This window comes from Pectinophora gossypiella, chromosome 5, assembly GCF_024362695.1.
Source record: "Pectinophora gossypiella chromosome 5, ilPecGoss1.1, whole genome shotgun sequence".
NCBI classification, from domain to species: Eukaryota; Metazoa; Arthropoda; class Insecta; order Lepidoptera; family Gelechiidae; genus Pectinophora; species Pectinophora gossypiella.
Window position 1 is genome coordinate 14,884,285 of NC_065408.1, and position 27,283 is coordinate 14,911,567.

Here is a 27,283-nt window from a genome sequence, read left to right on the forward strand (position 1 = left end):
CCCACTGCTGGGGCACGGGCCTTCCCTATGGATGGATAGGGAGATCGGGCTTTAAACCATCACGGATTGATGGTTATTAACAACTGCTAATGCAGCCGGGACCAACGGCTTAACGTGCCTTCCAAAGCACGGAGGAGCTCGAGATGTTTTTTTTTTGTGGTCACCCATCCTATGACCGGCCTTTGCGAAAGTTGCTTTACTTCAACAATCGCAGACCGAGCACGTTAACCGCTGCGCCACCGATCTCCTCATTTTTTTTTTACGTTTTATACGTACGTAATTGCCGTTGTATACGTAGTATTATTCCTTATTCTATGCTTGGTGGCAGGGTTACTATTGAGCCTACGAAGGCCCCTGACGTGGTTAATGTAACTACTACATACTTACTGAGTAAATAGTACCCGGGACCGATTGCTTTCTTACAATCGTTACTTTCGGATAATCGAAAGATCACCTTGCAGTGTCCTAACCGAACCAGGCATCACAAAGTGATATATGTCTCCACCGAGATTCGAACCCGGGACCTCCGGATCGCGAGCCGAACGCTCAACGACTGGACCACGGAGGCCGTAATGGATACTAAAGACCCGCTTATTTCATGCTATAATTATCTTAGATCATTGGCAAACAGTTACAATAGTAAGACATGCGATTCTTGCGTCATTTAGGAACAATCTAGAAGATCGTAGAAGATATCCCTGCAACTCAAATGACTCGCGTGTGTTTCCGTCCTACTAACCAGGACAATTGCTATGACGAAAAATTGCATTTAGCCGTTTAACATTGTATTTTTATGTTCGAGAATTGGGTAGTTTCCTAGGTCGAAAATAAATTATAAAATTCTGATTTTACTAAATAAAGACAGATCTAAAGTAGACAAAAAGTTTTCTCTTTAACTCAATTATGAATTTTTAATAAAAAAAATTTTTATAAGTGCGAAATTTTATCACGTTTTACTAAGACGTTGGGGGGTGGGTAGAGATGTATAATATTAACCCCCCTTAACATTGTAAAATTTTCAAATGAATTATAAAACATTCGGGGACTTTCACGACTATTGCAAGATGATACATTCATAAAACATCCATCGTCTGTTAAAGTCTGCAATACCTTTTAAAGTTTCGCGAATAACTTGACTTGAATCATGAATTACTTAGCCTACAACTTGTGCCTACTCTGACCTATAAACTTAAATTGGGTCAGACTTCTACCATATTCATGAATGAGGAACAAGTTTGGTAAAGCAGCTATTTGGCTATTATACAGCTGTTATGCGAGTATGACCAAGCTTCAGGTTCAATGTCGGCTAGGTAACTGGATTGGCGGGTGATTATGCAGACTAAATTGCAGCGGCTTCCTCGACTTTGTTCCTGATGCGGTCCACGCGTGTATTTCTTGTATTAATACACGTTAATCCAAAATTCTAGGCTAAGTCTCTTTCTTCTATCGTGTGGGTTGAGAGATGGATTACCAACCCCATCAACCCTGGTGTCACGATTACTATCGAACCGCCAAAGGCCCGAGTACTAATATGTATACACTTTCCAACGATGTCACATTAGCTTTTCTGACAAATTAAACCATAAGCCTCATTAAATGTCAAATACAATAGTGCGACAGTGTTCTAAAGTGGGTACATAATATTGCTCACGACTGTACGTAGTATTATTTATTCTATGCCATCACGTCTGAGGCGGTTATAATCCCTTAATAAATTTTTATTAACGACTTTAAAATGCTCTTTACGATTCCAGTCCATAAAATAATTAATGCTGATATTCAAATTATTCCTGATATTCTTACATTACGTAAACTTCTCAGAAACAATCATATTAGTTTCAAATGTATGGATCGTGAAGGAATTACAAACTTTATACTAACTGCACGTGCGTAATAGCAATAACTAACAAGAAGAAATGTAATCAGTTGATTTAACAATACAATAATAATCCTTATAGTAATTCAATACATAAATATTCTTATTAATAATTTATGAAATATCGATGTAGGTATTTATGGCCAATTTTCTTCATCTATTGTGCTACTTAATAAATAAATATATAAAATAATTCTAAAGAAACTCTTTGGCATATACATAAACTCACGCCAATTTCCAGGATAAGCAGAGACTATGGAACCCCATTTGCTTCGATCCTGACATGCTTCCCTTGCTTCCTCCACATTCACTAATCGTTTCATAAACGCACGCCGGCTCAGAGTAGATCATACTAAACCTTTTCTAAGGACATCTCCAATTTGGTCAATGTACGTCCTTCTAGGTCTTCTTCAATAAATCCTATTGTCCTTCGTCCGCTCTACGGTTAAGTTGGTTTGGACAAAACCAACTTAACATCCCCTTCTCAAAAGTCTCTATATTACTTATCATCTTTTACATCACATCTCTCTCTATTATTTGATATTTGTATAAAAATTAACGTAATTGTACATTTCCCTCCAGGTTCGAGCTCCGGCGCACGCTGATAGTATGGAACAGTGCGCTGGCGTTGTTCAGCATCATGGGCGCGTGCCGGACCCTGCCTGAGTTCATCCACGTGCTCAGGAACCACGGCATCTACCACTCCATCTGTGTGCCAAGGTCAGTAATACCGATTAGTCGACATTTTACACATTCTGCTTTTGACATCATAGTCTACTTTTGACATATTCTACATTGGACTCATTCTACTTTTGACACCATAGTCTACTTTTGACATATTCTACATTTTACACATTCTGCTTTTGACATTATAGTCTACTTTTGACAAATTCTACATTTGACACATTCTACTTTGGACATCATAGTCTACTTTTGACATATTATACATTTGACACATTCTACTTTTGACATTATAGTCTACTTTTGACATATTCTACATTTGACACATTCTACTTTTGACGTCATAGTCTACTTTTGACATATTATACATTTGACACATTCTGCTTTTGTCAGATTCTACTTTGACACATTGTACTACGCCTAGTTCTTAATTACTTTCCCTAAGTTTAATGTTATAAAGAAGAAAGATTTGTATATTGTTTGTATTGAATATACTCAAATACTACTAGACCGATTTCAAAAATTCTTGCACCATTATGATTCTACACTATCCCCGAGCGCTGTGGTACACCAGCTTGCTACTCAAACGGGGAGCGCAGGTTCGAATCCCGGTACCGAACTTGCACCAATGAGTTATTAATTTAAGTGCAGATTTTACTAACGCAGTTGGCTCGACCACTATAGACGGCGATACGGCTCACGTTCATATTGATCTAGCATAAAGTTCGATGAGGATGTACCTACCTCTGATTACCCCAATTGGGATATAGTCGTGGCTTTTTTTATGTTATGTTATGCTAAACGAAATCATATACAGATATTCCTCAATGAAAGTAAACTAATTCTATAGCGTTTCTGCGAAATCAATGTTTTTCCCGGTCGCGATTACATGCGATTAGCTTCAGTGCGTAGAGTTCCGCCAAGTCATCGATACTAGGTATCCGACGCGGTCTGAATGATCGAATTATCCATCGAGTGATTGTTACCAACCTCTCATAATCGATTACGCAAATCGATTATTTTATGCAACGTCACTTTCCTACTTTCCCTCTGATGCGTTTGTCATTCTACGCCGAGGTTTTAAAGTGACAAGTTTACAATCAATTTAAGATTTATAATGGCCCCGATTCCTGTAGACACCTCCTATTTTAATTTAAGTTATACCCGACATTTTTTTATTCGTCGAAAAGGAAAGGGACGGATGATTAATGAATAACCCAGGCGAATAAAATAGGCATCACGCTAGTATGCCACCCGTTTGACGTGTGATGTCAACTTAATTCTGTAGAGTTATTTTTCTTTTTCTTTTGCGATAAACGTAATTATCAACATATTTTTTTTAAATGAAATTTGTCAGTGCTAACTTGATAATGCCGGATTTAAGTACAATATGCTAAAACTTAGGTATTGTTATTATGTTAATTACTGAGTATTGCAAATAAGGTGTTAACTGAGAATCTGAATACATAATATTCATATTCAATTAAAGGTGTTTTTTGTCTCTTTTGTTACTTTTAGGAATTATTATCGACGTCTGCAATTTGGTTGTAACATGTACTTGGAATAATAATAAGAAAGACAGAATGTTTTAAAGGTGTTGGAGCCCTCGCTATATACGTTTCGTCTACGATAGATGTCGTAAGTGTAGCCACACCATTCGGTGATCGAAATTATTATTTTTATTATAGATAAAGTAAGCTAAATGAGCTCTACATCTTTTTGCTACTACTTGAAGGCCTAGAGAACCTACAAACAATGTAAAATATTATAAACCCTTCCTATTTTCTTCAGGTTTACTCTGGGTCTGAAGTTACTATTAGAAAATACATATAAAAAGCTTTTTTAGGTTTATTTACATTTATTTGAAACAAAAATACAGAAACTAAGTATATACTCTTGTATGGGATGGGAATGTAATTTAAAGAAAATACATTATTATTATACCGGCGATAACCCAGACGATTTGAATAAGCATCTCGCAGAGAGAGTTCAGAGAAAAGTCTTTCAGAGAATTAGAAGAGTACAATAGATAGGTGGAATAAGCATCACTATCTTTCTAGCGTTATAATTGGTTATTGAAATAATTTTACAATTAATCATTATATTATTTTATGACAGCCTACCAGTCCTAAGGAAACCATCACTATCTCAGTATAAGATAAACTGTAAATTTACAGTCACAGATAGCGGCGATATGTAACACTGTTATCATGTTTCCATCGCGATTGGGATTCACACGTCATACAAAGCACGTTCATTGAATACTTCGCTCTAGTAGGCGGCATATCACGTTCTTATATTCTACTCGCATAGGACTGTATTCATATTATACATTGGTTCTCAAACTATTTTTCAACTACGAACCTTTGCGACCTCTTTATTCGGTACAGAGAAAAAAGGATTCCGATCCAAGGATTTCAAAATTAATCAGTAGTCTTTTGTTTTTGTGCTACCGAAGGACGTATTATACGATCCCGACGACCCGATTACTCTGGCCATAGAGGCGGCCAATCAGCTCATGACACCAAACACTTCAGGACCCCAATACCGACCCCGCCGACGTGGTCGACGATTTCCCTCAATCAGCGCTTATCGCTAGGGTTGATTAATTCTTTCAAATATTTTTCCTCAGACGACGCCCTCAGCCGAGGTTCGCGCACAACTGGGCACCCTCAGGCCTGTTGTCTTAAACGTTGTACCGGGTGAGAGTCTTCAGCGCTCCCCATTTGTGCCTAGTAGTTAATGCCATCTGCGGAAAATCTACAATAAGTCACGTAAAAAAATGATTTTGTGGGAAGTGGGAAACCTCGCGGTAGAATCTGTCTGACTTTAGAATATCTTTATAGCCATGGAAAAATGCACGTCTACAAGAATAAATGTAAGGGACGTACAAGACTAATATAATATGGATGTATTATATCCCCGAGGGGGTGGCCAGAATTTTATAGTATCTATATACTGTACTCTAGCTGTTGGTCCCGGCTATTAGCCGTAAAAACACCTCCACCATCACGCATTGGAGCAGCGTGGTGGAGTAAGCTCCATACCTCTTCCGGTTGATTGAGGGGAGGCCTGTGCCCAGCAGTGGGATGTTATTTTATACTCCATAATATACCTCTATAGGTGAGCGCCGACTCAAAATTTGTCGGCGGCAGCGCGCCAGGGTTTTAAGGTCGGCGCGGCTCTTACCTCTAATAGTATATAGGTATATATACCCACTCCTCCCCAGCTATGTTTAAGTCCCATGTAATAGGGGGAGAGCCTATTGCCAATCCTGAATATTTCAATAATATTTTAAAGGGGTCATAAATTACTAACAATACCATTTATCGCGGACCCTAGTGGTCTATGGCCCACAGGTTGGGATCCACTGGCCAAATGTATTCTATTGACGTGATACGGCGAAAGTTGCCACTTCCGAAATTTCTGTCAGCTGTTGTAATGTAATGTTATACTGTTTATAAGGTATAGTGTGTCAGGATTCATAGTATAATGTTTCATAGGGTTTCAAATCTTACCATTTTTTTAACGGACGTTAACCTGTGCATTACATAATATCACGTCTGTATCCCCGAAGGACTAGGCAGTATATTATATGCACTCACACCAGCTTTATCTTTTAAATTATCTATTACGGCCTCCGTGGCCCAGTAGTTTAAGCGTTGGGCACACGATCCGGAGGTCTCGCGTTCGAATCCCGGTGGGGACATATCACAAAAATCACTTTGTGATTGTGATCCCTAGTTTGGTTAGGACATTACAGACTGATCACCTGGTTGTTCGAAAGTAAGATGATCCGTGCCGCGGAAGCCACGTTAAGCCGTTGGTCCCGGCTACTATTTACCGATTTAAGTAAGTGGTCGTTACATGAACAATGTCAGGGGCCTTTGGCGGCTCAATAATAACCCTGACACCAGGGTTAATGGGGTTGGTAATCCACCTCAGAACCCACACGATAGAATAAGAATTATCTACTATCCAAACATGAATTAAGTACCTTTTTTTATAAATAAATGTTACTGATTAAGATCAATAACTTCTCGAATACATTTCGTCACGGTTGACTTGTCGTGTCAGCACGGTTTTAATTTGAATTTGAACCATGTCAGGTTTGACAGCTCAATAATAACCCTGACACCAAGGTTGAGCTCGGTCATTGGCCTCACAAACCACACGATGGAAAAAGCACGAATGTAATGTTGTAATGTAATGTAGTTCATTAGTTGCGTCGTATCAAAAAATTTTGTGTGTGAGTGAGTGAATTCTGTTGCAATTCTTACGACAGCGAAGACGCTAAACATAAGAATGTTTGTCTAGTCTTCTCCTATGGGTTGTGGGATCAATGTCCGACCTCATCAACCCTGGTGTCAGGGTTACTTTTGAGCTGCTAAAGGCCCCTGACATGGTAAGACTATTTATAATAGACTATAAGAGAAACTAAACCCAAGAGAGAGAACTTTAAAGAGATGAGAGTGGAAGAATTACCCATTCCCCCCCTAAGGCCGACTATTGTGCTTATTTTTATTTGTATGTTTATGTCCAATGTACCTATATGTCATTGTGCAATAAAGAAATGAAGGTGGTATACCAGGGGGGTTAAAATGGCCACATAGAAGCAATTAATATAAGAAAGCAATATTGAAATTTTGATTGCTTTCTTAGATCAATTGCTTCGATGTGGCCATTTTAACCCCTCAGAACGTTGTAAGTGGAAGTCCGCGGTCTGAGCATACCCCGACGGGAAATAGGCGTGTTCTGTATGAGTAAAAGAGACAGAGTCGTCTGGTCAGTGTAATCCTCATTACCTAGAAGAATCCAGCATGCCCACAAACGTTTATTTCCTGTCAGTCGTTATTAGGTTGCAAATACCACTACCAGTAACCAAGTTGACTCATTCTTCATACATTCACTCCGGGATATAACGGGAATAAAAAAATAGACCTCGTTCATCTGGCTATTTTCCCTGGCATGGTGTACTCTTCTTCTATCGTGTGGGTTGTGAGGTGGATTACCAACCTCATCAACCCTGGTGTCAGGGTTACTATTGACCCTTTACATCAGTAAGTAGTAATCGGGAAGCCCGGAACGTCTTACTGTCGGCCAATCAGTTGGTCAGCCTGTCAGTTCCTAACCAAACTAGGGATTACAAAGTGATATGTCCCCACCGGAATTCGAACCCGGGACCTCCGGATCGTGAGCCCAACGCTCAACCACTGGACCACGGAGGCCATTTAAAACATGTTGTAAAAACTGGTAGATAGACAGTGTGGTTTAGCATGAAAGACCGCTATATCTGGGGTGATCACCAGTCACCATACAGGGGGGCTACCGGCTAAGACGAAGCCGATTCAGATTGGAGCAAATCGAACATCGATTTGATTCTGTCGTACCGCGTAAGCAGCCAAGATGGCGATCCCCGATTCGTGACGTCACATGAAGTTCGGCAAGCCGATTGAACGAATGATTTCAGTACTTTTGACACTAAATCGCTACCGCGTAAAAAATCGAAGTTCGGCGCCTGAAGCCGATTCCCATTGGAAGTGTCAGTTGAAGCCGGGCACTTTTCAGTAACCGTGATCAATTTTAATTTCTTATTTTCACTGTTTTTCAACAATATTAGGAGCTATTTACGGTGGGCGACAAATTTTAGGAACATCTTAATCAATATAAAATTGATATCGGCGTGGATTTTCGTGTTTAAATACCTAAATACAGTGTCATGGAGATAGTCGTTTTATGGGCTGCTGCGGAAGAAAATGTCTTCAGAATCTTGAGCAAATCGATTGCAGGATACTTCGAGAGAAAAGCCAGTATATACTTCTCACAGGTACATCTATTTATAACATTATTTCTGACAAGTGGCTCAATGTTTACAGAGGAAAAGTTGCTGAACTTACTAGAAGCGATTTTTGATCATTTCATACTTATCTATTTTGTTTTGTTTCAGAGAGTAGCTACATTAATAATTTTAGATTATCAAAAGATGCATTTCGGACTTTGTATCATGACTTAGGACCATATCTGGAGGTCCAATGCTCTACAACTGTGCAATCGACTTTAAGGTAGGTGGTTACTATATTATGTTATATTTTACCTTATATTTTGATAATTAAAGTTATACTACAACATTACATGAATCCAATATAATATCTGTATGTTATATATTACAGTGACAAATGCCCTCAATCAGCCTGCAATCGTGAGATAATATATCAAGTTTCCTCGGACAAAAACTGAGCATGTAGAAGTCTCCAGAGGTTTTAATGACAAATTTGGATTTCTTGGAGTACTTGGATGCATCCACGGCACACACATTGCCATTATCCAACCTCACAAGTGGGAAGAGGCCTTCTTCAATAGCAAGTATTACCATTCATTGCATGTTATGTTGGTAAGAATCATGCCTTTAACTAGCTACATTTGTTTTGATTCTTATGATTGAGTCGCTAAAAATATTTTAATTTTCAGGTTTGTGATGGAGATATGTGCATTACATTTGTGATGCATCCAATGGGAGTGTTAGTGCTAGACTGCTAGCCAAGATAACCATATTTGGAACAACAGCACTTTGAGAAGGGAAAAGGAACATCTCCTTAATTTAAATATGTTTAAGTTCATTAAGTGGACTTGTGTGGTCCTTGAAATGTAAATTACAAAGTCAGTGTGGTGTAATCAAAAGTGGCAGATTTGTTATTCAATAATACAACATCTAAACAAACCTTTCTTTATTGGCATCAAATAAACTATTTTCATTACGCAGATTTATTTATTTTGTGTTATTACATAATTTCTTTCATTGCACCCCTCTCATTAACCAACCTATCTCTCAAGTAGATACATTTTTCTAATCTTGTGTCCATTGTGCTTAATAAAGTAGTTTATCCATCTATCTTTAACTTGTAATAAATAAATCCATTTATTTTGTATAAATACAAGCTTGCGGGGCCTTATGGGGACTAGACTATTTGTAATGTGTAATAGTATAGTCAAAAAAGCCCTGCGGGTGGATCAAAGAAATGTAATCAATTAGAACATACTACAAATATAATATTGTTCCCAATTCTTACTATAATATGGAAATATAAGTTAATTGCATCGAACATCTTCATCAATACACCTATACAAATCTTTTTATTAGATAGTAGTTGGCAAGGAGTGGGTGTATAAATATGCTATACACCTCTGCCTACCCCTTCGGGAATAGAAGCGTGATGCTATATTATTTTTGTTTCAAAATAGTTCTTGGTAAAATGATATCTAGTTGCTTTGTCTTTAATGTTACCCCTAGACAAACTCACTTAAATAACATGACCAAACTTAAGTATTTAAATTAAATATAGGAGTGGGTGTATACATATACTATACACCTCTGCCTACCCCTTCGGGAATAGAAGCGTGATGCTATATTATTTTTGTTTCAAAATAGTTCTTGGAAAAATGATATCTAGTTGCTTTGTCTTTAATGTACTTTAATGTTACCCCTAGACAAACTCACTTAAATAACATGACCAAACTTAAGTATTTAAATTAAATACAACTTCACTTAAATAACATAAATGGAGTACTTATACTTTAGCTTAAATATTTACATACAAGTTTATTGAATACATATGTTTTTACTTAAGTATTTTAACTTAGTTTCTCTAGTGTCTTCATTCTTGAGAATCGTCATGCTGCTATTCTTTAACCTGTAATAAATAAATCCATTAATTCATATAAAATACATGCGAAATATAAACAGTCACAATATGACAAAGTTTTTATGACGTCTATCGTGTACATTAGTAATAGTCTTTATAGACTAGTTATAATCCTTTAGTTATTACTTTATTTATTTGGGTGATCCCGGCAAGGCAGAAATTTTGTAAAGTGGTCCTTCATGAATTAAAAGTTTAGGAACACTAGCCGACTCTAATGGAATGAAATACAATGTAAAGAAAATATTTTGGAATGTAATAAAGTAGCACATACAAAGGTATAAGGATATTTATTTTTGGCCTTTATTCTTGCTATAGTATGGAGTAAAATATGCTGATCAAGGAGGTAAATTTGGGTATATAACATACATACAATCTTTACGCTACATCCCTGGCGGGGTAGGCAGTTAGGACAGACCACCAAGTGTCGTGATCCTTATAAACTTCTCCTACTTGCTCCAATTCCATACAATTTTTAATAAGTTTGAGTAAATTACCTTATATTGGTCTTCACCTAACTTCCTCCAGCAGCAGCCGAAGCAACTCTGTTTGCATATCCGCGGCCTTGCTATTAGCTTCAGCAGCTGTAGCCAGCCAGCTTGTCGACTGCTGAAACAAGTCGCTCCTCCATGTCTAGCCTCCGACTCTCTAGATCTAGTAGGTAGTAAATCGGTGATCTAGAAAAACAAAAAGATACATTTACAAGTTTCCAACAAACTATTTAAGTTGTTGAACAATGAATAGGTTCATTATGTGACTATTCTTTCTTGACTTGTTTCTTACTACTACTAGATTAATAATTTACTTACATTTCTTTCGTTATTGTTGTTATTGTATAAATTCTGAGAAGATAAAACTGTTGCATTCGGCGCGAATTCAAGTATGTCAGCTGATATAACATAACGTCATTTTTCTTTTTTTTTTGCGTTTCATTACTTCAGTTGCAAAAGAAAAATCCGTCGTTGCATTTTCCTTTTGTTTTAAACATTTGTAAGACTTTACAAAGTGATTAAGTAAAAATATTATCAATTAATAAAAATGACATACAAAATTAGTCTGTATTTTTTAATTTCATAATGATATAAAATATTAAATGTTTACCAAATGTCTCAACGAAACGCAAGACCAAAAGTCATTCGTTCAATCATGCACCCCTCTATTATGTCTATTATTATCTATGGATTGATTTTCATCCAGATTGCAATGAACATCGGAAATTACCCGGTACCAAACGCCGAACTTCGATTTATCTGAATCGTTTTCGAGTCGCCGAAGTTCGGCGAATTAGCCGGTAGGCCCCCTGAACATTATATCCACCGCAGGAATTGTATTGTTCACTCTGCCCACCCCTTCTGGGTAATAGGCGTGAGTTTATTTCTGCAAGATTCCATTGAACTATGATTCATAGAGTACAATGAAATACAAAGTATACAAAAAGCCTTCTTTAAACAATCGTCGATAGAACAATTAACTATAATTACTGTTATCGTTATGAATTTGTGATTATTATCTCTTTTATAACACTGATTTATTGCTTGTTGATACTTTTTCTGAATGGTGTTCGATTTGTATTGAAGATACGCTTCTATTATAGGATCCAAGTTCAGTACTTTGACAGTGAAATCAATGTTAAAGTCATTCCATTGTGAAATTGCTACTATTGTCAGTCAATCAGCTGTATGTACCTGATAATATTCTTGGTATCAGTGATGTGCCGTTTCCTGGAACGTTCCCAAAATGGGAATGTGACTTTTGTATAAATTCTTTAATGATAAGGATACTGACTGCTTTTTTTTGAAAACATAACATAAACAGCCTATATACGTCCCACTGCTGCGCACAGGCCTCCCCACAATCAACCGGAGGGAGTATGGAGCATACTCAACCACGCTGCTCCAAATCGGGTTGGTGGAGGTGTTTTTACGGCTAATAGCCGGGACCAACGGCTTAACGTGCCCTCCGAAGCACGGAATCATCTTACTTTTTCGGACAATCAGGTGATTCAAGCCTGAAAAATCCTTACCAAACAAAGGACAGCCTCACAAAGAGATTTCGACAATGTTCCCATCGGGAATCGAACCCGGACCTCCAGATCGTGAGCCTAACGCTCTAACCACTAGACCACGGAGGCTGTTTGGCTTTTTTGATAATGTTCCTTTTTGTACTCTGGCCCTATTTTCCTATAGGCAAGGTAATAAAGCTTTTTTTACCTAACTTGCGCCATTTTACTGCCTGGTATGTACCCAGAGTGAGAACGACCCTTACGAGAGAACATTCTAGAACAAGTAAGCCAAAAATTCGTGATAGGCCTGTTTAGAGAAGGCTTGTCTCGGGCTGTTTTTTTATTAAAATAAAATTTTCTTTATTTCAGATTACAATGATCTATAATTTACATAATAAAACATTCAAATAAATTAAAATAATAAATAAAATAAAATTAGATAAAACAAATAAAATCAATTAAAATATAAAACAATGATCATGAAATATTAATACCTTCTCACCGGCATCGATACAGGCACTTCCGGCCAAGTAGTTAATGCCATCTGCGGCAAATCTACAATAAGTAAAAAAAAAATATTGAAATTTAGATACAGGCACATGTCTGTCGCAGCAATGCCAAATGATAAGGACAGTCCAGCCTATCGCCGATCATCTGCAGGAAATACAATATTAATTTCAACATGGAATTCTTATAACAAAAGGCCTACGATTGATCGGTCAACCGAAGGACATAATAATAATAACGAATGAATTCGCTAATGCCTGTAATCTATTTCTTTTATAGGAAACTTAACCAGTTCTTACTACTGAAATTGCATCGCTTGATTACTTTTTAGGTATGTACAACAAAGTAATGCTTTTTAGATATTTTTTACGATTGTAGCTTGGTTTTATCGGTTGTAAATATTGATAATATCTAGAAATACCTAATACCGGCATGACGCCTGATGATTCAGTCTACTGTATTGTTATTTTTAGGTGTTACAAGCATTAGCTGTCAGTCTAGAAATAATTTTCTTATCATGTGGGCTGTGAGGTGGAATACCAACCTCATCAACCCTGGTGTCCGGGTCCGGGGCTGACATGGCTCATGTAACGATTATTCACTTATATCAGTAAATAGAAACCGGGACCAACGGCTTCACATGCCTTCCGAAGCACGGATCATCTTACTTTCGGACAATCAGGTGATCAGCCTGTAATGTGCTTACCAAACTAGAGATCATAAGGTGATTTATGTGATATGTCCCTGCGAGCAAGTATTTTATTATTTCCATATTGGACGCCACATTAACAAACTTAACTTATATAAGTACTAAATCACATTGTCCTAAGATGGATATGATGATCCTATCAAGTTTCAGACGATGCTTCTGCTCACATTGCTCCTTTTAAAAATAGCAAAGTACCTCTCGTCCCAAGCATCTTCATAATTAAAAGAAAAAGCCCCCTCTCGCCAGACGCAGCCAATCTCACGGCCTTTTATCATGTCTTAAAAAAAATTGACATCCTTGCGATTCACCCAGCCCTAATAGTGTTGTTGAAAAACAATGGCGGCGGAAAAAAACGGCAAGACAAACAACTTGACCAAATTAACATTCTCATTTATAAACTCATGTTCTTTATATATTAGCGTATTGGGTTTTTGTACGTGTTTATGTAGTTTTATTATAGGTAGATAGATATATGAAAGCACCAAACCGGAACAGAATTTATATACTACCACACCCCAGATAATCCAAACAAAATATAATTCTTACCGTGTGCCGCTTTATCTCGTAAGTGCGAGGGAGACAAAGAGTCGTCGCGTTTTTCCCCTTACTCCTTACTCTGCGGCTTACGGCCATTTAAGACTAAAGTAAAACTTAGAGGGGGTGAAGTCGGGGCCCGCTACGAATTGATGCAGGGCGGAGCGTTACCGCTCTATCACTTTAAGTTTTCTTTTTATATGACTAGGTATTATGTAAATAATTTCCGGATCTTTTTTCTTTTGTTTTTTAACGTGGCTTATTGCAGATGGCATTAACTACTTGGCCGGACAAACGGCGAGCGCTGAAGGCTCTCACCCGTTAACAATTTCTGGATCGTCTACTATTTATCTCCTAGGAATGATAGCCAGAACATTCTATGATTTTCTTTTCTTGATTTTTTAATTATTAAGCTCACATAGAAATTGAATTTGAGTTTCAAAATCAAAAGTACCTAAGCCCTATTATTTATTACTAATCAATTAACATGCACGGTTTGCCTTATAGTTAAAACAACTATTGAACTATTCGTCACATGTTCAATTGACAATAATTTGTACCTTGAACCAAAGCGAATATATCTTAATCAAACATTTTATAGTAACATTATGCTCAGCTACGTCTATTAATAGTATCGAAATACAATGGTCTTTATAACAGCGATAGCAAATATTGCTCGTAGGTGGATTTCACACAAATTATACACCATGCGTAATATAAACGTATGTTTTTGTTAGCCTATTTAATAAACAGTACGGCAGTGAGACGTGGCCGCTTACTATGGGTCTCGTGAGGAGGCTCGGTGTCGCTCAGCGGGCAATGGAGAGAGCTATGCTCGGTATTTCCCTGCTCAATCGAATCAGAAATGAGGAGATCCGCAGGAGAACTAAAGTCACCGACATAGCTCGAAGCTAACAGCATAGCATAGCTGTAATACCATTTTTATTGCAAATAAATGATTATGATTATGATTATGATTAAGAATTGCAAAGCTGAAGTGGCAGTGGGCAGGACACATAGCGAGGAGAACCGATGGCCGATGGGGCGGAAAGGTTCTGGAGTGGCGACCACGTGTCGGACGACGCTCAGTGGGTAGGCCCGCTACAAGGTGGACCGACGATCTGGTGAAGGTCGCGGGAAGCCGCTGGATGCGGGCAGCGCAGGACCGATCGTCGTGGAGATCCTTGGGGGAGGCCTATGCCCAGCAGTGGGCGTCATACGGCTGATGATGATGATTTAATAAACAGTCTTAAACATGGCTGGCGACGCGTGTATGTTATTGTAAAAGCTCGAACTACGGTAAATCTTAAGATTTAAGTGTAAGTCTTAGGGTGGCTTGCGTAAGGGTCTTTAAACATGTTTAGTGGGCCACTAAACATGTTAAAAGACCCTTACGCAAGCCACCCTTAGGATTTACCGACATGAGCTGGTAAATGTAAGTATTTTTGACAATACGATAAGAGTATAAAATCATTTGACTTACTTATTTATTTGAATAGAGATGAATGGAAAATTAGCATTTTGTAGCCACCGACAAGAGTATGGGTTTTATAGAGATAGGACTAAAGCTTAGTTAGGTTAGGTTATTATTAAGGTTATTTTGCCTCGTTATCACTGAAAGGATAAAATGTCGAGATATTGCGGCTGCGGCCTTCTCTTACAAAGCATTTTGAATCTAAATTGCTTGAATAACCGAGCCTAAAAGCCTTCATATTCAGGCTTTAAGACTTGAGCGCTTTATTTTCATTTTCATTGTTACGGTTTATGTAATATTTATTATAGAACGCCTGAACGGCCTCTATGGTCCAGTGGTTGAGCGTTGGATTTATGGTCCGGAAGGACCCGTGTTCAATTCCGGGTACACATTACAAAAATCCCTTTGTGATCCATAGTTTGGTAAGGACATTACAGGCTGGTCACCTGATTGTCCGAAAGCAAGATGATCGGTGCTTCGGATGGCACGTTAAGCCGTTGGTCCCGGTTACTACTTACCGATGTAAGTACTTAGTCGTGTCAAGTCATGTCAGGGGCCTTTGGCGACTCAACTTTAACACCAGGATTGATGAGTTTGGTCATCCACCTCACAACCCACACGATAGAAGATAGTTTGCACCCGCAATCTTTTAATTTTTACATATTTCCTCGTCTTCTGGTTGTCTGGAAAAAATCGCTTTAAGCGATAAGGCCGCCACTTGCCATGTACCTAGTTTAGTATCTTTTGTAAATATTTTCTTTCATTTTGGTACCATAAACTATAATTGTATTGTATTGCGGGCAGCGCAGGACCGATCGTCGTGGAGATCCTTGAGGGAGGCCTATGCCCAGCAGTGGGCGTCGTACGGCTGATGATGATGATGATGATTGAAGATATAAAGAAGTCGTGCCGAATTTGTATTTTTAGCACAAATTGATTCACATTTTATTCCACGTTTTATTTTACGACTATGATTACCTTTACGACCAATTCATACGAGAGAAACGGATTGTGAAATATTTGGTTTCGTATTTTTTTGTTCAATAACATATTGCGAAAGTCATGAAAGTCAATGGGTTTGGCGTTTAGAAAACCTTAAGGGCATTGTAATTGTGTATATCACAACTTCATAAGGTTACGAGTTAGGTGGCTACAAGTCTGGGTCATGATTATGCACCTAAAGGGGCTTAACGTGCCTTCCGAAGCACGGATCATCTTACTTTTCGGACACTCAGGTGATCAGCCTGTGAAACGCAGCAAAAGTGATTTTTCGTGATGTGTCCCCACCTGGATTTGAACCGGAGACCTCCAGATCATGAGTCCAATGCTCAAACCACTGGACCACGGAGGCTGTTTTATTGATGAAACTGAGGAAAAAAAATTGAGGTTGCGTAAAAAGCATCTCATTTGACTAAGTTGTCCTCTTGCCTATTATTACCTAGAAATGAAATGTACCTAAATGTCCTTTCCAATCCGATAGGAATAATTTAGCACCAAGCAGTTCAAAATCAAAATCTTCAAAACGAATATTACAACATAGATTTGTAATCCTTTTTTATTACCGTCTTCAAAAAAGGAGGAGGTTCTCAATTTGACCGTATATTCTTTTTTCTTGATTTAAATTAAGAATGAACTCCAAAATGTAAGCAACCAGAACGTTCATTTTGTAAAAAGAAAAATAATAAGAAATAAGGTTCACACCGTTACCGTTGAAATATTTATTTAAATTATTAATTAATATTTCTTTTTATATAATATTATTTGACTTTAAATTATTTATTTAAATAAATTAAATTAAACTTTATTTCGGAATATTATACATCCATAATGTTTAGTAAGGGACTTATACTATGTTAGTAAGCACATATTAAATTAACATTAGAAAACCTAGTGCGAGACATGGATGTCAATCCAATGCCTCACAATGGGATGGATGGAATGGGATGGGATGGGTTATTAAGTTTTCATCCCCACGCCGTTACAGATTACGGGTATGAGTCTACGTGTATACCTACCTAAACTAAAAGTAGGTAAGCTACATTTTCAGACAAGAAAAACAGAATTGGCAACGAGTCCCCTAGATTGTTGGCAGAGATAATACTATCGATCGGTCCATTGAGTCTGTTCATTCACTACCACCCCTTCAGGTCTGACTACGACAAACAACCACCTTAGACCTACATTCTAATATCTAGCCAAGTTGTCGCCATTCATCTTCTATCTATTGCATAAAACAACATAGAGTCAAAATTTAAAAACAAAAAACTGAATCTCAATCAAAATCTGGCGCGAAGTGTGCTCATCACTAATTTAAGAGCCACGCTCTTGTAGGTGTAGCATTCTCCATTCCTTCACTTCCTTATAAGACACGACGTTCGCCTTCTGTTTAATCTGTTCCATGTAAGCTCTTCTTGGTCTTCCCCTTCCTCTCTTCCCTTGTAGCTTACCTTCTATGATGTTTTTAATAAATTCGTCGTGTATAATTAAGTGTCCAGTCATCTTTAAGTTCGAGAGAAGTGTGCTATACACCTCTAACCACCCCTTCGGAGATAGAGGCGTGATGTTAAGTTATAACATCTACAACAGGGTTTTTGAAACTTTTAAGATAAAGGAACACCCACTGATCATTTATATATAACCCCATATAAAATAAAAATTACTGTTAATTAAATCATACATACATCACATTCATTTTATAAGACATCTATGGGTAGTCAGTGGTACATCCATCGCAATATGAACTAAGTACCCACACCTCACCGAAATATCTGCTAAGGTTGGTCATTGATCTGGCCAACATACATAAACTCACGCCTATTTCCCACCGGTAAGCATAGTCTACGGAATTCCATTTGCTTCGATCCTGTCACACTTCTCTTGCTTCCTTCACATTCATCAATAGTTTCATACACGCACGCCGGTTCAGTGTAGATCGTACTGAACCTTTTCTAATGACATCTGCAATTTAGTCAATATACGTCCTTCTAGGTCTTCCTCTGCCAGCCCTACCACCAACCTTCGCTTTATATACTGCTTTCGTAATTCTATTATCATTCATCCGCTCTACGTGTCCAAACCAACTTAACATTCCCTTCTCAATCTTAGTCACTATATCTACTACTATTACTGTTATTTCAATGAGAGCAAAAATTTATTAGAAATATAAAAACAAATCATGCTTCGGAGGGCACGTTGAGCCGGTGGTCCCGGCTATTAGCCGTTAAAACACCTCCCGCAGTGGAGCAGCGTGGTGGAGTATGCTTCGTACCCCCTCCGGTTGTTTGAGGGGAGCCCCGTGCCCAGCAGTAGGACGTATATAGGCTGTTTATGTTATGTATGTTGGGTTATGAAGTCAAACACTTTATTAAAAGAACACGACATTCAATACAGTTCAATATAATTAACTTTTTTAATTGAAACATGATGTCACACATTCCATCATTATATTGTAATTAAGCAACTAATTGACGTAGGTAATAGAATGTTTCCATAAATTGACAGCCCGTTTCTTTCATACATAATGCAATGTGTGCGTACATAATACGTGATGGTGAGTTTTCAACAAGTTACCAATCAAGGTTTCCGTCATCATCACTAATTTAAGTGCCACCCTCTTGTCGGTGTAGCATTCTTCATGCTACTTATTGCGCGTAAATCGGTAAAGGGGCCTAAACTTGTTTGATTGTCTTATTTACTCACTAACATAGATACTAAGTTTGTGTAACTACTAACATCTTATGGACAATCTTAGTCTGAAATATATATATTTTTTTTATATATTTTTATATATTTTTTGTTTTATTAGAGAAAAATAGGGCAGTGGTTTCCCTGTTGCCGACAATTTGTTATAAAACTTAATTAAATTACCATCTTACTTCATATTTATGTACAAGCTTGATATGTATTTTGCAAATTTTGTATCGGGTGAGAGCCCTCAGCGCTCCCCATTTGTCCGGCCAAGTAGTTAATACCATTTGCGGCAAACCTACAATAAATCACGTCAAAAAAGAGGTATTTTTTTGAAGTTTTATTTAACAAAAAGTCATCATCATCACCAGCCCATTAACGTCCCCACTGCTTGGGCACGGGCCTTCCCTATGGATGGATAGGGAGATCGGGCCATAAACCACCACGCGGACCCAGTGCGGATTGGTGGTTATTAACGACTGCTAATGCAGCTGGGACCAACGGCTTAACGTGCCTTCCGAAGCACGGAGGAGCTCGAGATGAAAACTTTTTTTTTGTGGTCACCCATCCTATGACCGGCCTTTGCGAAAGTTGCTTAACAAAAAAAATTATTTACAGACAAATAACATAACCTAAAAAATCCCCTGTTGGGATGTAGAGCTCGAATAACAGATCTCTACTCGCGATCTTTTGCAGCCCCTGTAGCTTGCTCGCATGACAAAATTATAAAAATCAAATAAAAATATAAACATTAGGTACGAAGAAAAGAAACTAATCTAATCTATTCGAACAGACCACCTCTGATCGTACCTGATGTAAGTTTGGTTATAAACGTAATTTTTCCACATACAAAACATTCTCAAATTTCTTTTCATCTTCATCAATATTATTCAAAACAGAGACACTGAATAAGGCAGTATGTCGTCAGCAGACATTACATAACAGATACTTTGTCGGGGCACTTTCGTATTCCATTATCGAGGTCAGACGGTCAATAGGGCTCTGACATTTGGGAAACGTATCTTATTTCGTTTTTATACCAACATTGAAATAAATAAAATCTTTATTAATATTATTCTTTGTATGATAATGAAATAGGGGAGCGAGTGTGAATTCTACGGCTTTATCATTGAATTGCAACTTTGTTAAATCTTTGTGATAGGTCTGTTCGATGTATATTATGGAGCGTTATGCTAGCTTTATTTAATACTCTTACGTTTTTTTCTTTTTAGTTGGCTTCAGCTATCATTTATTCCATTTTTCATGCACGTTTGGGTCATATATAATTGATATTATGTGGTTGCCAAGAATTGTGCCCGGTTAATGGCAATAGGCTCGCCCCCTACATGGGACTTAAACATAGCTATCGGGGACTGGGTGTTACTATAATACACCACTGCCTACCCTTTCGGGAATACAGGCGTGATGCCTCGTTATTTTACAAAACATTTACACGTTCTGTGCGCTCAGGAAAGAACAAAATACCTAAAATCGAAAATTTACTTTGCCGTTTTTTTACAGAAATGGAATCAGTAAATGATACTCCGTAGTCTAGTTTTCTTTTAAAGGTTTTTTTTTAGGTTTTTTTGGAAAAAAGAATCACCTGGTATATTGGTTATATCTACTAAATCGCTAATCATCTCGGATATTTATATATCTCGGATATATATTAGATCATTGGGTTGTACACTTCGGTATAAAATATAAAGCACTAGCTTTTCGCCTGCGACTCCCTCCGCGTTTTTTCTCACTCCAGGGGTGACTTCTGGAATAGAAACTCAAAATCAAATCAAAAATGTTTTTATTATCAGAAATAATATAAAAAGAAAGAAGGCATAATGTTTGAGGTAGGGTACAATAATTATAAGTTTTACAAACTTTAAGTACTATGCAGAACGGTGGTTGCCCCAATCGCCGTTCAACACGCCCTATCTATGGAGTAATGGCGATCACTCCACCGAAAAGAGCGCAGCTCTTAAATAAAGAGAGAGAAGTACTATGTTTTCTGTGGATGTCAAACTATTTCCATACCAAATTTCATATTTTTCGGTTCAGCAGTTTAAGTGCGGAAAGCCAATTGACGGATACAGTTACTTTCGCTTTTATAATATTAGCACATATCGATATGGATGTCAGGTAGCGAACGTGACGTGACATAATCTCACAAATTATTACCGGTTGTTTCCTATAGAATGTTCTAGCATTTTTATTTGACCAAATTGACGTTTGTTTGAGGCCAAGGATCGATTTGTTATTGATTTCGTAAACGTACATATTTATAAAGTAATTCAAAGATTGACGTGTGCAAATACGAATAAGTGGAATAGCGAGAAATAAATACGTTGCTACTCTAGTTTTAAGATTCATGACGGGTTACCCACTACCAAATCCCGGGCATCTCATACAAAAAAAACCTCGTTTTACACAGATACTACACATTGACTTTATCGTACACGTCAATGTGAGTGTGACGTCTGACGCCCATAATTACGATTGAAGACTAAACTAAAACCGAGGGGGGGGGGGGGGTAGATAAACCTAGCTCAGCCGCTGGTGGGGAGAGGAGAGTTGTCGTTCTATTCGAAGTGTTATTCCTTATTCTATACCAGTGCTAAGTGGCAGACTAATACATTCTAAAAGTATGTTCTACTATATTAATAAGGCTATAAGTCATTCAACTTTGAATACTAATGGCTTCATCTAAGTGAACATAATGCTTATGAAGCGCCCCAAAATCGCTTATAAATGACTAGGATAATTAAACATCAATCTCATTTTTCTTTTTGACCGATTTATGAATTTGAATTAAGAGTTACATAATAAAGAGTACGATGTTTGGCCACGTTTATTGATGACGTTATGCTTGTGAGATACAAATTCCATAGAAATGTCTCGTTTTAACGTTTCATAAATACATATCTTATTTTACTACTTTGTTCTGTTGCCTATTTATCATGTTTATCTCAGTCAAACGAAATTGCCTACTTTTTAATATATCATGGTTGTGTCTGTCATTAAATCTGCTCCTAAACAGCTTAATCAAACTTACAAACAAACAAAACACAAACAAAAGCTTAGCTTGGCTCATAGCTGCGTTTCACTGCCTCCCCTCATCAATCGGACTAACTGCAAGTCTTCACAGTTTTTCATCCTCTTAAGTTGTCACGAAACTGGTTGGAGGTTGATCGATGGCACTTACAGGACAATTTTTTAGCTTTGACAATCCATTTGGTCATCTCTTGAGCTACACACATACATAAATATATTACAACTATAATTTATATACCCTATTTTACACACACACACACACACACACACTCCCTCACATAAGCTCTCTACGTATATACTAACTTAAATACTCCTAGATGAAAAAATGTACCTACCTATTTTTAAAACTACACTCGCATCTGAGTTATTATCTAAGAGCTGTTTCTGAGTGGTGGAGACCAGGTCCCCCAAAACACAGGTTCTTCCTAGTTTGGGTTCCTGTCTCCCTCATAAGTCCTTACATATACGTAATGTAAAATAATGTAAACTGTTGTAAGGGAGAAATATAAACTATTTTTTATAATTCGTACTGGTGTGAACAGAAATATAAGCCGCTCACAACTATATTTCCAATTGGACTAGACAGAGCCTACCTACATCCATCGCAAGATGAACTAAGTACCCAAGCTTCACCTGACCTTTATATTAGACCAACGTGCTTTCTGTCCAAGTCGGTAATTCAAATTCAAAAATATCTTTATTCAGTAGGTAACATAGTTACACTTTGAATCGTCAATTTTTACATAACGAACGTCTCATCCGCCTAAAACAACTGCAGCTTCTCACAACCTGTATAGCCGGGGAAAAGAAGCTGCAAGAAAAACCTCGGCACAGGGCCCTAGACGTTCTTTAAAAAAAAAAGTAACACACAGGACCACGGTCATTACATTCTGAGACAGATACGTAAAATCAACAACTCAGATTTTATGTTGCTTACTTATGAAGTAAATATGTAATTCTAAGCATAATACAGTAAGTGGCTATATGTGTAAACAACATATTGTCACACACGGGTTAATGGGAAGTGGTAGTGGACTGCAAGATTGTGAACTAACATCCGTAGGTATATGGAAATGTTAATATATAAAACTCACAAAACCAACGATTATGTGTGCTATGACATAGCTAGGCATAGATAGATGAATGGCTGTGTACGACAACACAACGACAAGACACAACGACGGCACTGAAGGGGCAAGTCACAGGCACTGTAACCTGGAACCTGACAGAGGGCAGCAGTAACTGTCAGGCGGAGGACAGGAGTCCCAGTATGGCTTTGTAATAGACTACTCTGGGCGCCATCCCACTTGCGTCAGACAGAGTACTGCGGGGCGGAAGGCAAAAGGGAAACTACTGCCCTATATTTCCCTAAAAAAGTAGCATGAAGAGGAGGTTAAATGCTACACCGACAAGAGCGTGGCTCTTAAATTGATGATGATGATGTACGACAATAGAGAATTAAACATTAAAAACGATTTTATTCTTATCGTCTTATGCCATTAATTCGTTAGTTAGTTTAGTACGATGTAGGTTCTTTATGGCGACTCGTGGGTGGGTTTATTACCTAGATATTATCTAGTTTATTTTTTCACATTCTAAAGACGACTTTCAGCCTTTATCAAACGCTTATTCTAAGAAAATCCTCTTGCTTCTCTCGTGAAAATATCTCGTGAAACCAATTCTCGTAATAGATAGATCAATATTATGATAATTTATGTCTCTGTGCATAAAGTGGCTTTACGTCAGTATTGTATTGTGCGTAAATGTAGATGCTTTGTAAACGTAACCTTAGTTAGGTTATTCCCATAAAGTGGACATTAAACATTTAATATGGCTGAGTAATGTAAACAGGGAGGTTAAAAAGGCTACATCGAAGCAATTCATCTGAAAAACAATATTGCAATTTGACATTTGCGCATATAAAAGTAAGTGCGCAGTGCAAACAAATGTCAAGTAACAATATTGCTTTTTTTAGATAAATTGTATCGGTGTGGCCTTTTTAACCCCCTTGATTCACTTACTTTGTAAGGAACATTTAGTAAGGTGAAATGTCTTAGTGAATAAAAAAATGTTCAGTCCAAAGCATTTGAGAAAATACTAAGGTTTCCACAATGCAAAGTTCAAGAGATCACTGAATATAGGATGACGGAAGCTACTGACGCGAACGAATCTTATCTGTTGCACTTTCTTGTCATTTCTTCTGCACACTCTCAACAACGCACACCCGCACCACCTTCAACAAGTTTATCACGATAATTACATTGAATAAATGTTTGATTCTGATCTATAAACGGTTCCCTCATCGTACATTCCTACTCAGATATTATTTCCCCTTATCCTGTTTTACATTCCACAGTATTTATTGTCACCCATCAACGACTTTAACCAGATCGTCATTCAGCCGTGTCGAAGATCTTGTTCCGTATCCAACAATTTGAAATTTTCGGCTCTTATTTCCAAACGTATTATTATTATCGACGTATCAGTGTGTTCCTTACATTTTGATAACATACCCCACGAAATTAACATAGAATAACGCCCGTATCCCCAAAGAGGTAGGTAGGTGCATACGAACGAATCTCATATTAACTATGACATTGTATTGATTTATTGTCATTTTATTTCAATTTAGTATCTTCTATGTTGACATTCTCTTGTTATAATTTTCATAATTATGTTGTTACCGTTTTATATTGTGTCTAAACGTGTTGTACAACTAAATCTGAAGTAAATGAATATAATCTAATCTAGAGGTGTATAGTACAGTCATGAGCAATATGATGTACCCACTTTAGGACTCTGTCGCACTAACATGTTTGACATTTAGTGGGACTTACAGTACAATTTGTCAAAAAAGTTAATGTGACATGGTACCAAAGTGTATACATATTAATGCTCGTGACCGTACATACACCCACTCCTCGCCAACTATGTTTAAGTCCCATGTTATTACAGGCGAGCCTATTACTGTTAAACGGGCACAAATCCTGGAAAACTCGCGATATCAATTATCTATGATCTAAACTTGAAATCAATCTCACAAAGTCGGATTCAAACCCGTGTCACTAATATATAAGTCAAGCGTTATTTTATTTTATTTTTTTAAAGAACGTCTAGGGCCCTGTGCCGAGGTTTTTCTTGCAGCTTCTTTTCCCCGGCTATACAAGTTGTGAGAAGCTGCAGTAGTTTTAGGCGGATGAGACGTTCGTTATGTAAAATTGACGATTCAAAGTGTAACTATGTTACCTATTGAATAAAGATATTTTTGAATTTGAATTTGAATTTTGCGTTCTCCGAATCAGGGCTGTCACGGATTCCACGAAATTGGTTATTTAATTATTATCCGGGCAGGCTTTTAGCACCAATCAATCAAAAGCAGACATAATTCCGACAATCACCACTGGAATTATTCAGCGGGGTAAAGCGAAATGTCAAATTAAACGAACCCCGCCGCTCAGCCTATGGAAGAACAATGCTGAACTCATTAATCGGTTTACAGCGTCGGAAATTACCAGGAAATTTAGGGTTTCTTACTTTTATTATGTCACTGTAATTGTCTGCTAAATGTTTTTTTTTCTACTGTTTTGTTAAGTTTATTCATGGTTAGATGGTCATGGTCACTTTGAGGTCGCAGCCCAGGGTTCGATTCCTAGTGGGGACATATCACAAAAAATACTTTGTGGTCCCTAGTTTGGTTAGGGCATTACAGGCTGATCACCTGATTGTCCAAAAGTAAAATGATCCGTGCTTCGGAAGGCACGTTAAGCCGTTGATCTCAGTTACAACTTGCTGATGTAAGTTAGTAGTCGTTACATGAGCCATGTCAGGGGCCTTTGGCGGCTCAATAGTAACCCTCACACCAGAGTTGATAAGGTTGGTAATCCACCTCACTATCCACACGATAGAAGAAGTCTAGTAGATTTGGAAGGTTAGGTAACAATAGTCATGTATTAGTAACTATTCATATATGTTATTGAACCAATAAAAAACTCAATTTATCTCGCTCCTCGCCGAGATTGGAATATAAAGCGGGATTATTAGAATCTAGATTCAGCCTGCCTCGGGTAGGGATCTAGAAGTTTATCAGTTTAGGAGGGTCCGCCGAGAAAGTTTTACTACTGAACATATTACTCAATTACCCTTCTCTTTTTTCATTTCGTAGTCCAGAAAACTGCGACCAACGTCGATTCTCTTGCTAGTATTCTTATCTAAAGACAGTTATGGTTTATATTGGCAATTTATGATATTTATATTTTAAAGTCTCGATACTTATTTACGTAACAAATGGTTAAAGATATTATGAATCCAAATCGATTAGAAAATACAAATCAAATTTAAAGTTAAGTATCTAAGTTTATGTAAGACCTCGGGCGCTCCATGCTAAAATTTCATTCTTACCCTGTCACCTAAGTAAGAGCAAGTGAGACACAGTCCGTGCTCGCACCCTCTCACTCTTTAGCGGCTTGCAGCCATTTAAGGCTAACGTAAGACCCAGACGGGGTGAGGTCTGCGCTCGTTAGGAAATGGTGCGGGGCGAAGAGTTACCGTTCTATACGTAGTCTTCTCTTTTCTATGCCTTCGATAGGACTGGACCCTCATTTGTCCCACCAAATACGTGCTTCAGTGCTTGGCTCGTGAGCCAGATATTGATTCAGTTTACAGAAGCGAAACGGTCACGGCCAATGTCGAGTGGACTCCACCACGCTAGAGTTTATCTTTGTAAAGTGCTAAGAAAACAAGACTTTATACTGGAGATCACTACAAACTCCTTACCTCAAGAGTTTCATTCGAGTTCGTCCACTGAACTTTAACGAACTCAGTTTTTAACAAAGCACTTTAAGTTGGCAAGTTCTTGTTTGTGATAGTTAGGTGTAACTCCACACTTATTTGTAATTTATTTGCATGTTTGAACACTTGTATCGTCATTCAACATGATCTTCGACTTTACACGTGTTTAAACAGGGACTGATTTATTTAAAGACTTATGTCATTTGTCATTAGTTGGGACTGTTCAGAATGAATGACAAACATTAACATTATATGATGATGATGTGAGTAACGGCCACCG

At 37.7% G+C, this 27,283-nt stretch overlaps 1 protein-coding gene and 2 long non-coding RNA genes across 4 annotated transcripts in view; 2 read left to right on the forward strand and 1 right to left on the reverse strand.

Moving 5' to 3' along the window:
- Positions 1–27,283, forward strand: part of LOC126367077 (elongation of very long chain fatty acids protein 6) — a 92,317-nt gene that overhangs the window by 25,327 nt on the left and 39,707 nt on the right. The window contains exon 2 of the mRNA XM_050010479.1: positions 2,459–2,596. Coding sequence (XP_049866436.1) covers positions 2,459–2,596 — 138 coding nt within the window. The remainder of the gene's footprint in view (positions 1–2,458; positions 2,597–27,283) is intronic.
- Positions 7,874–9,322, forward strand: LOC126367138 (uncharacterized). Of its 2 annotated transcripts, XR_007566437.1 has the most exons (4): positions 7,874–8,384; positions 8,505–8,619; positions 8,728–8,948; positions 9,026–9,322. It is a non-coding gene; the product is annotated as an uncharacterized LOC126367138 (long non-coding RNA). The 2 variants fall into 2 exon arrangements; XR_007566436.1 differs by having other exon boundaries at positions 7,874–8,619.
- LOC126367139 (uncharacterized) lies at positions 9,268–11,275 on the reverse strand. The gene is made up of 3 exons (XR_007566438.1): positions 11,064–11,275; positions 10,752–10,931; positions 9,268–10,245 (listed from the first exon to the last, which is right to left on the reverse strand). It is a non-coding gene; the product is annotated as an uncharacterized LOC126367139 (long non-coding RNA).